General features: G+C 42.4%; 1 protein-coding gene across 1 annotated transcript in view; it reads right to left on the bottom strand.

The window, feature by feature from the left end:
- Window positions 1-1,747: 1,747 nt before the first annotated feature.
- LOC112222985 (OTU domain-containing protein 7B) overlaps window positions 1,748-17,166 on the bottom strand; it is a 28,908-nt gene continuing 13,489 nt past the window's right edge. Inside the window, 12 exon segments of the mRNA XM_024385867.2 lie at window positions 1,748-5,807; window positions 5,810-6,911; window positions 7,768-7,846; window positions 10,990-11,104; window positions 11,968-12,117; window positions 12,242-12,369; window positions 12,588-12,685; window positions 12,786-12,913; window positions 13,321-13,422; window positions 13,615-13,842; window positions 14,086-14,268; window positions 14,703-14,923. Of these exon segments, the coding sequence (XP_024241635.2) occupies window positions 5,425-5,807; window positions 5,810-6,911; window positions 7,768-7,846; window positions 10,990-11,104; window positions 11,968-12,117; window positions 12,242-12,369; window positions 12,588-12,685; window positions 12,786-12,913; window positions 13,321-13,422; window positions 13,615-13,842; window positions 14,086-14,268; window positions 14,703-14,787 (2,781 nt within the window). The 5' untranslated portion in view covers window positions 14,788-14,923 and the 3' untranslated portion in view covers window positions 1,748-5,424.

Here is a 17,166-nt window from a genome sequence, read left to right as displayed (position 1 = left end):
AGTACAGCCTCTTAAAGGGCCAGCAGTGTAAAAAGCATCTAATAGGATCCCAATTTTTCACCAGTAGATTGTACTTCAATAATAGTCCTGCAAATTAAGCCACCTTATTCAGGTAATCAAGGTCTTGGTTAGTTGAATGAAGTGTCACAGCACTGGGACTAAAGCAGTTCAGTTCTTCAGGACTATGAAGAACACTGTGCTATGACATTTTGAATTTAGGAAAGGTAAGACAGACAGTATGTAGAGCTTTTGAAGTAGGCCTAGTTTTATGGAAATGGAGATGGTTCAAATGGGCCATTTAATAGGTTGTTGAATACAGGCCTATACACAGATGCACATATATTTCTAAATGCAAGTGTTTTGCCTCCAATGCTACATTAAGTAATTTGTAATTGACAAGCTGATTCACTGAATTTAGAAGTATAGAAACAGCCTGAGGTACAGAAATAAAAATGTGATCGTGTAGTCCCATCGTTAACTTCAATATAGATACTTAACATCAACAGCCCTATAACATTTTACCGGATCATACATGCTTATAAAATAGTTGTAAATCATTATACCCGTGTTACTAAGGCAGAATGAATTGGATGTTGCATTTGTAGTATACTGTAAAATGACTCACTAAGTATTCAACTTCTCGCCTACCTTGAGAATTTCAAACGAGAATGGAAGCAACGATGTAAACAAGAAAATGCCATGAGGATGACTAGGCTTAAAGAGCACAGAAGCAAAAAAAATAAAAATACTTTTTCAAATTCTAAATAATATTACCAGTAGTAAACTACCTACAAGATACAAGCCCTAAAAAAGGCACCCATTTGTAGGCGTTAGTCTTAACACAGGCCAGTGATGAATATGAATGATACAGTACCTGCAGTTGATCCTTTGGTAAATGATGAGCGTCTGAGGTACGGCTGCACTGTCATCTGAACTGACAATGTAGAAAGGTAGTACTGCAGTAATGCAGACAGATGCTATTGGAAGAATATTCCAGCGGGAATGTATTGAAGAAATTCCTTTTGATGATCAAATAGAAATTCTAAAATGGATAAAGTACAGTCTGTCCCTCTTCACAGCCAGGTGGGGAGACCGTGTCCTGGTGAACGAGCTATAAATCCAAGCCTCGTTCTACCACATGGGACCCTATTCAATATTACATAAGGGTCTCCAATTTCTCTAATACATAGAACAGCTTCAGACACTGTCAGCTGCATCATCTGGGTGAAAGTTACTACTAATGTGTAATGCTGTAACAAGTTGTTTCTAATACATAAAAACAGCTTTTGTGGTTTAAATCAACCAAGCAAGAGAGAGAGACTTGAGTGTTTCAACACAATTGATAATTGGACAATATAATAGTTTTGAACATTTATACGTACTGGCTGGCATCAGATGTAGATGAATCGATGTACACATTGTTAGAATTAATGTAAATCGCAGTTAACCCAGAACTAAAATCTGGTGTCATTTGGTCAGATGGTCGATAAATGTACTGGACTACGGTACCATTTATGTTTAAGTAGTCTGGACACGAGAGATTTCAAATCAATGGTGTCACAATTACATCATCCTTAGATCAAGATAATACCAATTCTCACCCTTCATCCAACATTGTATATCCAATGAGTACATTGAAAACCAGACAATCCCTTTTCAATACATCTCTGGAATACCTACCATACATTTGTAACCCCCCCAAAAACAGTCAGAAACGGAGAAAAACATTTGGATTGCCACCATGTTGTTGAAATACAAATGAGAGTTTATTCAAACAGTGCAAAAAAAATAAAAATAAATCAGATGTTCTTTCCATCCAGATTGCACTGTCACAGCCTCTCCAAACATGAAAAAAAGAGATTTTTTTTTTTTTTTTTAAACAGGACAGCCCAAATCAGCTCAAAATAATGCACAAATTTGGTTAAATGGATAGTAATTTACATGCAACAGTTCCAGTCCCATGCAACTACAGTATCCCATGTTAATGTTGCTGATGACTATTTTGTCCCATAGAAATGAGAGAAAATGTACAAAATGGACAATAAAAAAATAATGGGTCAGTTACTTTGTAAAACAAATTCTAAGCCATCTAATTCCTAGAGAGGGATTGCAGCAAGAGCATAGGTTGAAAACACCAACAATCAAGTATTGAATCATTACCGTAATGTGTTAGCATTGCATGGATTGGTAGTGGGAAAAAAATACACATGTAAAATTCAAATACAAACAAACAAATAAAAGCCAGTCTGCTTGACACAAGTTAGTCAACTAAACATTCCAAAAGGAAACTTCTGAAAAAAACAATCTTACTATAAATATATATTCTCAAATCATATCGTCAGGTCAGCAATGAGGATACTAGTTTGCTAATGAGAAACCTTTGAGTTTAGGAGGCTCTTTTGTGATCAACCTTGACAGCCAAACTGTCCATTCTGGTGAATACTGACTCCTCCATAAACCCAGGCTATTACAAGCTTATATTCCACTCATTTTAGCATCCGTCAATATAGATTATCTTTAAAAACATTGTAAAACTTTGGGTTTACAAAAATAACTTCCAACATATACAACCTCGCTGTCATTTGTTTTTTTTAAATACAAAAATGTTTGCAGTCTATAAGTGAAATGTTCAAGATGTTGTCTGTAAGCCATCCAATTCTTTAAAACAAATTGAGTTGATGTAAGCTAATATTATTACATTGAGAGGAGAAAGCACACACACACCCATTTCTTAGTTATCCATCTTTCCATTAAAGATGACCTCTTGTTTGTGCCTTATGAGCTGCAATTTTTTTGTTGCAAAAAGGTTTCATACAGCGTAAGCACACACACACACAGAGAAATATTGTTTTGGATATAGCATAATGGTATTGTGGGGAATGGTTGGTTCCAATTCAAGAAGAACATGCCACCTCGAAGTCATGGAGCATCCCTTGAAGGCTGACTATTTTGAGCCGCATGTTTGAACTCTCTCTCAAAAGACAAACATTACTTCATACAGTCCCTCATACCCTTGGCAAATTGTATTTTTGGAAATTAACTCAAATCTTAGTACCCTTGAAAATTGTTCTCTTTTGTATTTTTGGTTAAGCAGGGCATGGAAACTTCCAGGAACAGTGAACACAAATACAAGAGCGCCATCCATTGGGCAAGGCAGTGAATTGCATACAGATATTCTCACACCATTGTGCTTCAAGTGAAAAGACTGAACGGCTGTTTATCAAGTCAGGAAGATTGGTCTTCCTCATGAGTCTACATGGCTCATTGGTAATAACACGGCTTGGGTGAGAAAGTGTTAATACATTGGTGATGAGAAAAACAATCAATTCCTAATCTGCAAATAATTGAGAGTAACATGAGACCAAGACGATATCTAAAAAATGTGATATGTTCCAATCTCCAGAATTATTATTTATATATATATTTTTTAAACATTTGATCTCTAAATCGCTTTATGAACTATGAACAATGACTCCATGTCTGGATGCAAAATGAAAACAATTAAAACAGGGGCTTTACACTGAGTAGGGTACAAAAATTCCAGAAGAGAAACTGCAGCAAAAACAAATAGTGTACACCTGATGCACATTTTGTAAAACATACAAACAAGACTGTAATGCCACAAGGACAAGAGACTGAAAAAGGCAACAAGGAAATAGAGTTAAACCACAACACTGGCACCAAAAAGCTGTACCCATGGTAACTGAATCCTTAGAGAAGGGGTTCTAGCCCATGCATCTGCCCTCCCGCAAGTAAAGGTGGCAGTGTCTACAGTTCTGACATGACCTAAGGACAACATAACAGTCAGATACCTTCAAAACGGTAACAAAATGTCTACAGACATTAGGAAAGTGCTTGAATTTGTGCAGAAAGAGGTTAAGCGACAGGGGTCAGTCACTTGTTTGGAATCAACACAATGCCCTCAATAGGACTTGAAGGGGAGTTGGGTTAAACAATCCAACTTGTTTTGAATCGTATCAATGGGGTGTCCATGTCAGGAATTTGGAGTTTGCCATAAGTAGGTTTTCACGAAAAGTTACATGAATATTTAGACCAAAGTAACACAGCCCTATGGACGAGATTCCAGAAAATACCTGTTACCTTTCTCAGCCACAAGAGAAGCAGAGACTAAGTGACAGTTACAATGTAAGTGGACAATGTTACAATGGACAGTGTAATTTTCAACCAAAATGTGAACGTTTACCAGTTTAGTATATACTGATTACCTTGAGGTCGAGCTGAAATTGCGAGGGGAGTTTGTGTTTTGAATGCCGGTTTAGTAGTGTTGGATGACCCTAAATGTACCAGCATATTATTGAAATGCCTCATTTTCATGGATATAAAATGACGAAAACAAGTCAGGAACAGTAAGATTCTAGCAATCTTATTAAATACTGTATATTAGTCATTTGGAATATCTACCACAGTACTATGCCATGTTTGTTCTATAATTGATACTGGGAGACATCTAAAAATGGTATAAGTTTTAAAATGTACATGACTGACATCTAGACACAATATGGTTTGGACACAATGGTGAATTTAGATTGGATGGTTACTTGGCCATAAAAGGCATCTTAAGGGTGGATAGGGCTATCTGTTTGCCTGTTTATATTTGAGATTAACTTGTATAGAAGGGGTCTGTTGCATTCTGGAACGTTAGCAGCACCAATGCAACACACAGAACAGCCACCACTGTAACATAATACTGTAGTTTCAATTTGCATTACAAGAGAAAAGAAACCCAGCTACTCATCAGGAAAGAGCTCCGTTCATTCCCAAGTCATACATGAGCACCCGGTATCAGTAATGCCCTAGGCTAGTCCGTCTGCATAAATCTCTAACCCTCTGGTTGAAAAGACTAACAAGACATCGAAGGGCTGATTCGTATTTTAAAATACCACCAATTTACAGGGCGTCTCCACATATAGAGGAGTGATAATCAAGAAGTTTCAGGTTGTGCTTGTGCAGTGTTAGTTTGTGTGTGTGTGTGTGTGTGTGTGTGTGTGTGTGTGTGTGTGTGTGTGTGGATGTAAGGATGTGCGTGTATCGCCTGCCATATACATTCTCTCCACCAGGAGGAGACAGTTGCGAGGTGACAAGGGGACAAAGCGGAGGAGAGCCTGAAGTTCTCACTCACACACACACACACACACAGCCTGCATAAGAGCCACAGCAAATGTAAGAGAAGTGCACAGTCCTATTGTCTAACGCCCGCCGCCGCAGCAGCCGCCAGCCACCTTCTCTCCAGTCACTGTACCGATCCTGTCCAGTACGCTCTCCACACACAGTGTTGCCTTTAGAGAAGGAAGTGATGCGATGAGAGGGCCAGGCTCTGTATCGTCCTATAGCAGGACACCTCATCCATCAGATCCCTTGTGGTTGGTGGCCACAAAGCCAGTTCTGGTCAGTCTGTCCGTCCGTTCAGAACCTGTGGATGGCCGGCTCCGTTTCCCTCCTCTTCAGCTCCTCTCGGTAGCAGCAAGAGCAGTAGTTGCCCGTCTCAGGGTGTCCGTAGTAGTTGCAGCTGGGCGTCCGGCAGCGGCTGGACTGGAGGCTGGACAGGCCTCCTGCGCTGCCCAGGGAGTAGTGCCTGACCGGGAGAGGCCCGCTGCGAGGAACATCCAGGCCAGAGCGCACTTCCCGGAATCCGTTAGTGTAGCCCCCGCCTACAGGCTCTGAGGTGGGGTAGTCTGGAGGGTCGTGCTCGGGGAGGTACGAGGGTGCAAAAGAAGAGGGGATGAGGCGAAAGGGGCTAAGGGGTACCGGTGCCTGTGGGGGGTGGTACTGGGGGTGAGGGGGCCCTGCGCTATGGGGCAGTGGCGGGGGAGGGTGGCGTAGGAAGGCAGACCGGGATAAGACGAGGCTGGGGAGCCACCTGCAAGCTGGCGCCGCGTCTCCATGTAGCCATGCATGTGTGGGTGCTGAGTAAGAGGGACGGGGGCCGGGGAGGGCGGCTGATCCATGAAGGTTGGCCGGGGGATGGGCACCACGCCAGAGTAGAGCGAGGGGCTGAACGAAGACGACTTGAGGTGGTTGAATGTGGGCGGTGAGCTCTCAGCCGGCTCTTCTTTCGGTTCATAATTGCGGTAGCCCACCTCTGTACCCATCGTTACCTCCTTCTTGGGCTGCTGCATACCGTTGGTGCTTCCTTTCCGCTCTGCCTCTCTCCGCTGCTGCTCCTGCTCTACCCGGAAGCGCTCCTCAGCGTCAGACAGGTAGCGCTGGATCATCTCCTCCTGGAAGGGCTGGCGGTTGCTGGTGGTGAGCAGGCCAGCAAAGATGAACTTCCTCTCGCCCTGCATGGCCGCCCGCAGGATGCCCAGGCTCGCCTTCACGTCGGCACTGTACTTATATGGGTCACACTCTCTGCTTCCGCCACCCGTGCCATTCTGACGCTCACTGCCCGACGACGGCGAGCCCTTCCCAGAGTCCTCGGAGGCGTGGGCCGAAGGCGAGCTGTCCTTGCTGCCTTTCCGCCCCCTCAGTGAATTTTTCTTCTTCTCTGTGCCCTCCTGCTTGGCTCCTCCTCCTGCATTCTTCCCCGTCATCAGCCCGCCCACGTTCTTTTTCAGCTTGCTGCCCAGGCTCTTGCCGAAGCTGCCCAGCTTGTTGGCCACAGAGTCAGCCCTCTTCTTGTCTTTGTCTTTCTCCTTCTTGGTCTTCTCCTTTGCCCCCGTACCAGTCGTCAACGTTGCCGAGCTGTTACTGGACGAGCTGGAGGAGGAGGAGCTGTTCTTGGTCGACACACCTCCACCTGCGCTGGCCGCCCCTGCTGATGTCATTGCATCACCGTTGCCGTTGGAGCTGCTGCTGACAGACTCCTTGTCGGATTCTCCTGAGTCGGGGGGGGTGCGGGTGTCCTCTCCTGCAGAGGCGGTGGGGGACTCGGGCTGGGCCAAAGGTGCCTGCTGAAAGAACAGATACACCGATGATGAATTATAGGGAAGAGAAATTTAATTTTAAAAAAGAAACAGGGAGCAGGTGTGAGTGACACAGAGAGCAACAGAGAGATTAAGAGCAGGAGTGAGAGGTACAGATGACTCAGTTCAGAAAGCTTCTTTTCCATTTCTATAAATTCTATTGGAAAATGTACGCAATAATTGGAGGGTGTGACCTACAATGAAGACGTCACTCTAGTTTACACAATGGACAGCTATAAAAACGGTCCTCTCTGCCAAGCCCCATAACCATGACAACCGAAGAGCTAAAGGTAACTCCAACATCCTAATTTTTATTGGAAAGGTCTAGAAAACCTCACAGATCTTCAACAGCGATCCTTCTATTGCTACTTCTCACTAGAGGTTAACGGTGAAATTGCCATGAGGTTGAGATTCCTTTCTAACTCCCCGGCATTAGATTGGAATGCACAAAAAGGCCACTCAAACCATTTAGTGTGACGTCATTTTATGCGTGGTTTGTTTTCACATGGGATTTGTGAAGCAAAGGGAAATGACTACAGTCTAGATCAAAACAGAAAATTACAACCCACATAATAACAGAAACCCACACAGTTATGTAACACTGTAAATAGCTTGTCTACATTTAATAGCTTTCAAATCTGTTTTCAATTTAATCATCCATTACAACATGCTAAAAACGTAACCAGGTAGGTAGCATATGATCTAAGCTTCACATTCAGAAACTATTGGGGGGGGTTCAGGTATGCCATTGTTACAAAATGATCCGATTGACATCAACGCATGACTGAGGGAAATGTGTTAAGAGTTAGGATTCTCTGTTAGTGAATGAGAACACAAAAGATACCTCACAGGGCAGGGGCAGCCAGGTGACCGTCATGTAGCTGTGTAGCAGCTGGAGCTTTGCCTCCAGGGACAGGGTCACACTGAGGGAGGAAGACACAGGTCAAAGTTCAAACAGGGGGGGGTGAAATCGCCTCGTCATGCCCCTAACAGTAACACCATGTTGGGTGAAACATTTAGAGAAAAAGGCTGCTTCCCAGAATATTACATGCATCATTTAGAGAAAGGAAAATAAGAACTAGCCTACACAAGTGATGTCTGGTAACATGTCGGTTATTCAAACTAGGCTAATGGCATGGCATCTGTTCAAGTCTTGAGCCCCAAACGGCTCAGCTGAAACTATGTAACCTTTCATAATGCAGAAATAGTATACCGTGTCAGATATGTAGCCAACATGAATGCATAATTGTGCAGAGCTGAAATACTAACGACCCCATAATGTTTCTATAATCCATTTTCAGACAAACTTCAGAAAGTATTCATACCCTTTGACTTATTCCACATTTTGTTGTGTTTCAGCCTGAATTCAAAATGGATTAAATAATCTCACCCATCTACACACAATACCTCATAACGGTATACCACAAGTTTTTAGAAATGTTTGCTAATTTATTGAAAATGAAATACAGAAATAAGTATTCACACCCGAGTCAGGACATGTTAGAATTATCCTTGGCAGCGATTACATCCATGAGTCTTTCTGGGTAGGTCTCTAAGAGCCTTGCACACCTGGATTGTTCAATAATAGATTATTGTATTCTTCAAACTCTGTCAAATTGGTTGTTGATCATTGATAGACAGCCCTTTTCAAGACTTGCCATATATATTCAAGCCTATTTAAGTCAAAACTGTAACCAGGCCACTCAGGAACATTCAATGTAATCTTGGTAAGTAACTCCAGTGTATATTTGGCCTTGTGTTTTAGGTTATTGTCCTGCTAAAAGGTGAATTTGTCTCCCAGTGTCTGTTGGAAAGCAAACTGAAGCAGGTTTCCCTCTAGGATTTTGCCTGTGCTTAGCTCGATTCCCTTTATTTTTTATCCTAAAAAACTCAATAGTCCTTGCCAATGACAAGCATACCCATAACAGGATGCAGCCACCACCATGCTTGAAAATATGACGTGGTACTCAGTGATGTGTTGTGATGAGTCGCCCCAAACATAGTGCTTCGAATTCAAGACAAAGTTATTTTCTTCGCAGTTTTATTTTAGTGCCTTACTGCAAACAGCATGCATGTTTTGGGATATTTTATTCTATATTTTTATTCTGTACAGGCATCCTTCTTTTCACTCTGCCATTTAGTTTAGTATAGGGGAGTAGTGCTGAGAAATTGTATGAAAGTTATTTAAATATTTTTTTGAAATAACTAATTGACCAATGTTGGTTCAATTATTTGAAATACATTTTTTCATCCCCCTGTGAGCCCAACGCACACATTGCAGTTTCTCTAGAGATAAATCCGATCCAGCCAGAACTGTGCGATGTAGTAGTGAGCTGAAGTTTCCAGCAGACAAATATTTTGGTGCTTAAAATGTGGTAAATAACACACCTGTGTGTTCTTTGACACTAAATAAACTAGTCACCCCGCAGTGTTTGTCATTACACCCTGATCAAGACCGCTTGTCTGTCGAAATGTTGGATTTTAGGTTATTAAATTATTGCATTTGAGCTCCTAGAGTCTGGGGCTCTCCTTTCATTGTTCAAGTGTTCTATTCCCTTAGCCAGCACCTCGCCTAAATAGGGGAGTTGCTTTCGCCTCTAAATTGATTACAATGACCATAAACCATTGCACATCTACTTGTCGGTCTGCGTTTCTTTTATGCCTGCTACAGAAGAGACAAGAATGCTTGATTGTGAGGGGACATAGAAAGCAGCAATTGCTTTGCTAGTCATCTCTACCTGAAAATACAGTAAAAAGCAGTCATAAAAGTATGCCTTATTTACTTTGGAGAACTTTAAAATTTTATTTTTGTCTGACCACTTAGGTAGCAGCTCTACAAAGATGAGGACTTGGAATGCAATAATGCCATAAAACAAATGTAATATGCACAACTGAAATTTTGAAAGTAATGTGAATAAATTATGGTTAATAAATTAAGCAGTAATGGACAGTCACTACCATCATGGGACTCATTCATTGTTTTATTCTGTGTTACAGCATTCAACCCAAATAACCGAAACTGAAAAACATGATTATTTTTTAATAATCAAACCAAAACGACCTCAAAAGCACCAATCGCTCAGCACTAATGTGGAGTTCTATCACTACTGTCCGAAGTTCTATCACAGCCATTGAACTTTAACTGTTTTAAAGTCACCATTGGCCTCATAGTGAAATCCCTGAGCGGTTTACTTCTTCTCCGGCAACAGAGTTAGGAAGGCCGCGTGTATCTTAGTCACTGGGTGTATTGATACACCGTCCGAAGGGTAATTAATAGCATCACCATGCTCAAAGGGGTATTCAATGTCTACTTATTTTAATTTTAAAAAATGTATCTACCATAAGGTGCTTTCTTTGCGAGGCATTGGAAAACCTCCCTGATCTTTGTGGTTGAATCTGTGTTTGAAATTCACTGCTCGACTTAGAGACCTTACAGATAATTGTATGTGTGGGGTACTGGGATGAGGTAGTCATTCAAAAATCATATAAACATTATTATTGCAACTTGTGACTTTTGCACATTTTTACTCCTGAACTTATTTAGGCTTACCATAACAAAGGGATTGAATACTTATTGGCTCAATACTTACTGGCTCAATTTCAGCTTTTCATTAATTAGTAAAAATGTCTGAAAAAATCATTCCTCTTTGACATTATGGGGTATTGTGTGTAGGCCAGAGACAAAACCTCAATTCAATCCATTTTAAATTCAGACTAACTACAAAATGTGGGGGAAAATCAAGGGGAGTGAATACTTTCTGAAGGCACTGTATTAATTCCATTTAAGTTATTCTTGTTCACAATTCCAGTTGAAACAGCAAATCTTAATCCAATGGAATAAATATCCAGCTATTTTTATTTCAGGCTATTTCTGTATTCCCCTTGTTCCAATCATAGAAGGCATTTAGTCCTAATCTCACTCTCACTGACAAGCATTTCTCTAATCTGGTGCAGGGGTCAATCCCTACCTACCCACAGACACTAGGTCCTATGAGGACATAGTGACTGTGTGTTTTTGGAGGGGGTAATGCAGAACCAATTCGAAGTGTAATGATTCAAGTCATACCTTGCCAACATGACATTGTCTGTGTCATCCTTGCCCCATTCCCAGTCCTTCCCAGGGTCCACTGCAAAGTGTACAGGCAGCATTTTGTGTTCTGAGTCAGTGAGAGGGATCACAACTGTGGGGGGAGAGGGAGCAAAAATGATCAAAGTAAAATTAAAGGCATTCTTTCATCCAGCAATTGTCATTCAACTGATGCAAAGTACTAATTAAAGAGGGACTGTAAGGGGGACCCAATTTCACCTCGGGTTTTCCTATGCCTCATTCAGAAAATACAACTGAAAAGACAAGATTCGTGTCTTGGAGGCGTACTTTGATGTTGGTCATGGGGTAAATTCATAAACACTGGCAATCTACTCCAATTAGTACTCTGGTTTAAGAGTCCCAGAATGCAGAATAATTGATGAATTTACAAATGACATACACCCAGTTGACATGTTTCTGTAAAAATAAAAATACATTTAGCCAGTTGTTGCCAGTATGACATTTAGTCACAAACCCTTCTAGATAAGAGAACAGTATAACCAGCTCTTCTAGGGTGAGTAAAATGGTCAGAGGAAGGTGTTCTCTCATTTGTGTCTGGAAGTAGCTAGCAAGCTAGCCAACTTTAGCGTCAGTGTTTGACTGATGTGAGATCAGAATGCTACTCTTCAGTTGGAACGTCAAGTGAGTATTATTTTAGGAACAAACACTGTCAGTCAAGGGAATTACTTGAATTCAAAACCGAACCTTCAAATATTTCAAAGGAAACATCAGAGATGTCACAGGTAGACCTAATCTCAGACTTTTTCATTTTAGAAAAACATTGACGTCCAAAAATAATATATATATTTTTTACACGTTAGTCAATTTTGGGACTATGATTGATGTGCAGTTCCTCTAATTTCCACTTTGGTGAGGTGTAGTCTATTCAAGTGACCCACTTCACTACGAGACGTGTTGGCGCGTTGTAGTAGGCTGATGATGGATGCGTAACATTACCTTGCTCTTTGGATCCGCCCTTCTGCTCCATGGAGACGAGGGCAGAGAAGTGGGCCTGGTCGTACGCCAGTACTAAGGGCGAGCGATGGCACTTGGCAGCTGGCACCTCCAGAGGCAGATAGATCCCTCCGAATGGGATGGGGGCAAAAGCTGGTAAGGGAAGGAGAATACCGTTTAGCATAAAACATCACAATCTACTACAACACTAAAGTTCATAAAGCACAGCTTTTGATGTAAGGCAGCCAATTGGTAATATCAAAATATATCTTCCTACCCTCTCCTCCAGAGTCCCTGAGCATGGTGTCTGCCACCACTACTATGGGCCTCCTCAGGACATGGGCCAGGACGAACACATGGAACTCCTCCAGACTCTCGTACACAGGCTCCTCTGATGACTCCGTCCTGCACATAGGAAACAAACGGGGTCAGATCAGGAAACACCCAGGAAGTGACATAGGTAGCCACTATCTAACATTTTCCTCTCACGAGCTTAAGTCTTCGTTCCAAAACAGAGGCTCATGAAGGGCCGTAACTTCATGTGGTATGCCTCAAACTTAATATAATAGTATACATACTTAACATAAATAATGCGTGTGAGAGATGTCCAAGACAGGTCTTACCCATTGCTGCCATAGTGTATCCTAGGTTCACTGGAGGCCAGTTTTAGCAGCTCATTCCACTCCTTCTGCCACTCCTCCTCTGTGTACACCAGACCAGACTGTGGACACACACACTTCAATACACTGAAATGGAAGTTTGGACTGTAAACAATCCCTTGGACTAAGTTTCACATGGATCCATCCTAGTGAATTCCCCACCTCTTTATTCTGCATGGTCTGCTGCCACCTCCACCTGCGTCTCAGCGACTCCCTCTCCTGGCCGTGGTCCATCAGTGCATATAGAGACTTCCGCAGCATCAGGTCGCGGTCATGAAAGCCCCACATACCTGCAAGGCCGTACAGACACATAGTATAAACACCACCATCTCAAAGAAAGGAAAACCAGTGGTTACATCCAAACCTTACTCAAGGCAAAAGGCAAGTTGCTTGACATGGGAGTTCTGTTCTTAATTAGCCTAAACTGCCATTATGGGCCTTATCACAAATAAAGCCCAATTTCTAAGGATGGATTACAAGGCATTTTGCATACAATGCTTAAACCTCAATTGGGTCCTAATTAATTGCTCTGGGCTAAGCCTCTCCAGCAGGACACTGCCGCTTAGCTATAATGTGTATCACAATTATACAAGGGCTTACTTTCAACTAACAATGAAGCTCTCATCATTGATTGACATAGGAGAGTATGACCTAACACGTTAGATTTGGATCTTGTTTGAAAGGCTATGACACTCACCCAATGACGCTGCATGCAACAGGCAGTTTCCGTCCCCACTCGTAGCCAATGGCAATAGACTCTGACAGTTAGGTCCCACCCGTGTCCACCAATTGAGTCGGCCTTAACGTAAACAGAACAGTCACTCGCGGTTTCACTCACACTAAAAACAATTCAGAACGCACGTGTAGTACTGAGAAACTACGGTGTAGACGGTCATCTACACAACACAATTAACAAGATTGCCTCAGAAGTGAATAAAGTAAATTTATTTGTAATTGGTGGCAGCAGTGGGACCTGTGCAGTTAAACTCACCGGCGTGCTCTAGGGCCACCATCATAGATTGCTCAATGAGGTCCCTCTCGATGAAGCCGCGGAAGTCGTCCCGGTACACAGTGAGGTCGGGCAGCTGGAATGTGCACAAAGGCGTGTCCAGAAGGGGCTCACTACTACAGTTGCCAGTACTGGAGATGTGTGACCGTGCCAGGGACACGATGGTAGAGCTGGCATGGGAGATGCCTCTCGATAGACGCTTCTCTGTGGCTGCAGAGGGAGGTATCACAAAAAAGAGAGGAGTTTAGGTTAATTGTGGGAAGGGGTGGGAAAGAGAAATTGGACAAGGGGAAAGTACACAAGGAAGGCTGACTTGAGAATTGTCAAAAACAAAAAGTGAATTAACAAAACAAAAAGAGGGTTCTAGTTTATCACAATGAGGAGAACAAGAGGACAACAGATAAGTGGTTGTGAGTAAGTGACATTATGCCCAAAATATTATTTTACACTTACCACTGTTCTCACCTTGCAGCACCTCCTCTTGACGGTGCAGAAGGGGCCGCCCCACCCTGGCCATCTCCTTCTCCGGGGCTGGGTACGTCCTCTCCTCAGCAAAAGAGTACGACAGGTTCCCAGCATGCACCTGTCGCAGCTGTTCAAAGTCACTGAGGGCGGCAGTGAGATCCCAGTTCTTCCCTGCAAATGAAAAGGACAAGTCAAACCTGACCGAAAAGCCAACCCATTTTATGAAAGTCAGAGCCACACAACAGTCATTAGTTTAAATATTTACCATATGTCAACAGAACCATGGCGACTGTTATCGTATGTAAAGGCCACTGACACTTTCCGTTGCTTGAGTAAATACTTGAATTTTGAGCACGGCTTGTCTCTCACTGCCGTATAGCTACTGCAGTGCATTACATTTTTAACCCATATTAGTATCTGCAACTTGTGCTGCTGCTAGGCAACAAGAGTTGAGTCTCTTCTGGATTTAACTTCCTCCTTTTAGATGGATAGCTTACCAAACCAAGACCTACCAAAAGCTCTGAGGTGCACTGCTCAATTTATACCTCTCACAAGCAGTTGGCCATAAAACCATCTATTTTACCCCAGAATGCCTTGCAACTCACCTTCTAGCAGGTCTCTGGCTAGTCCTGGTTCGGCTCCAGTGGAACGGACAAAGTCGGACAGGACTGCGTCCATATCCAAGGTCATGTGATCATGAATTTACAGGGCGGCGGGGGGCATCAGGGCAGAAAAACACAGGGGATCCGCCCTCCCCAACAAGACCACTGGACCAAGGGGAAGGGGGAGAGGGGCTCTTCAACTTGCCTTACACGTCCAGCCAAACCTGAATAGAATCAAAAATAAGCAAAACGGATGAAAACGCAAACCTCAATAGGCATCAAACTATGATCCATTTGTACAGCATGCAGGTACTGTGGAATGTTATTGGTCCAGGAAAAAGGATTCAAGTGTGTTAAATGTAATCTTATTAACAGCTAACACACAAAAAAAACGATAGAACATAATCCCACTGACCCTTTCATAGTACCCACGTGTAAGCCTGTTTTGGTAAAGGGCAACATCTCTGTGGAAAATAAGTTTCCTGTTGACCCCTATGCCTGGCCACATCTCACTCACCCATGACCACTGTTGTGGTAGGCTGCTCACAGAGCTGTTGAGCAAATTAAAAAAGGTGTTCACATTTGCATTGAATCATAGCAACAAAATAACATGTTGGGATGATGCAAATGGGTCTCTAGGTTGTTTTCTACCTACACAGCACACTCTGAACTACAGTGCACAAAGAAGTCTCATTTAGAGAGTCAGCGCACAAAGGGTCTGGTGTACTCAAACAATGACTGGGGTTTAGAAAAAGTCCAAAACTACAGCAATCCATAGGCAATAGAAAGCACATGACTGAAAAGAGGCATAACTGGACCAGGCAAAATGTCATGTTACTATGGTAACTGAGGTTTTTAAGAGTAGCAAATAGCAATGATGACCCCCATCGAGACTGGGGAACAATACATTTTCTACAGATGGGCTATTGAAAGGAGAGATGGAGAGGGCAATCGATACAAGTGCAAGGACAAATAGAAATGTCCCTGACAGAAATAAGATAGATGTTGACACTAGAAGCCTCAGTCCATAAGGCAGCTAGTGTTTCGCTGTAGCACTGTGCCAATATGTGACCTATAATACGTCAAAATATAAAACATGTAAACGGTTGGTCCCATGTTTCATGAGCTGAAATAAAAATCCCAGAAATGTTCCATACAAAAACATTATTTCTCAGATTTTGTGCACAAATTTGTTTTCTTCCCTGTTTGTGAGCATTTCTCCTTAGCCAAGATAATCCATCCACCTGACAGGTGTGGTATATGAAAAACATAATGCCACAGATGTCTCAAGCTGAGGAAGTGTGCAATTGGCATGCTGACTGCAGGAATGTCCACAAGAGCTGTTGCCAGAGAATTGAATGTCAATGTATCTACCATAAGCTGCCTCCAATGTCGTTGTAGAAAATTTAGCAGTACGTCAAACCAGCCTAACGACCTCCACATTCGGCTTCCTCACCTGCAGTATTGTCTGAGGGGGAGTGGGGGATGCTGAGGAGTATTTCTGTCTATAATAATGGCATTTTGTAGGGGGCGGGGGGGGAAATCTGATTGACTGGGCCTGGCTTCCCCCATGGCTACACCCCTGCCAGTCATGTGAAACCTTTGAAATTGTTGCATGTTGCGTTTAGATTTTTGTTCGGTATAAATATCGGAATTGAGAGTATGCTCTCTTTTGATTATGCTCTCTAAAGCAGTACTTCAACATCCTTTGGTAACCTAGGATAGGGTTGGGCGATATGGCCAAATTATTATATCATGGTATTTTAAAAAAAGATTTAAAAAATTGACGGTATTTTATGTTTTTTTAAAATTGTTCTAAATTTGCTTTATGAGTAGTGCGTGACCCTAGGGTGGCAACACATACATTCTAAGTGATTTCAATGGTGTCTTTTTTTCCTCACCTTTATTTACCCAGGAAGGCCAGTTGAGAACAAGTTCTCATTTACAACTGCGACCTGGCCAAGAGGTCATTTTATTTTTTATTTTACCTTTATTTAACCGGGCAAGTCAGTTAAGAACAAATTCTTATTTTCAATGACGGCCTAGGAACAGTGGGTTAACTGCCTGTTCAGGGGCAGAACGACAGATTTGTACCTTGTCAGCTCGGGGGTTTGTACTTGCAACCTTCCGGTTACTAGTCCAACACTCTAACCACTAGGCTACCCTGCCACCCCAAGATAGAGCAAAGCAGTGTGACAAAAACAACAGAATTACACAAACAACGTAGTCTCCATTCTGATTGTTTTATACTGTTCAATTCAACTTCAACCCAAAAAGAAAATCATAACTTTCATCAATTTCAGCATTTGAGATCATTTCTACATGCCATGTAGGGCTGCACGATATGGGCAACCAATGTGGGCCTTATTTTTTAACCAAATGTTGCAATTTTACTTGCAATTTAGAGCAAAACACTTGGGTTAACTGTTGGAATCATGGAAATAGAATGTATATTCTAATTATATAG

This window comes from Oncorhynchus tshawytscha, linkage group LG23 (genome assembly GCF_018296145.1).
Source record: "Oncorhynchus tshawytscha isolate Ot180627B linkage group LG23, Otsh_v2.0, whole genome shotgun sequence".
Lineage (NCBI taxonomy): Eukaryota > Metazoa > Chordata > Actinopteri > Salmoniformes > Salmonidae > Oncorhynchus > Oncorhynchus tshawytscha.
The sequence above is the reverse complement of the archived record's forward strand: the minus strand, read 5'-3'. Positions and strand labels throughout refer to the sequence as shown.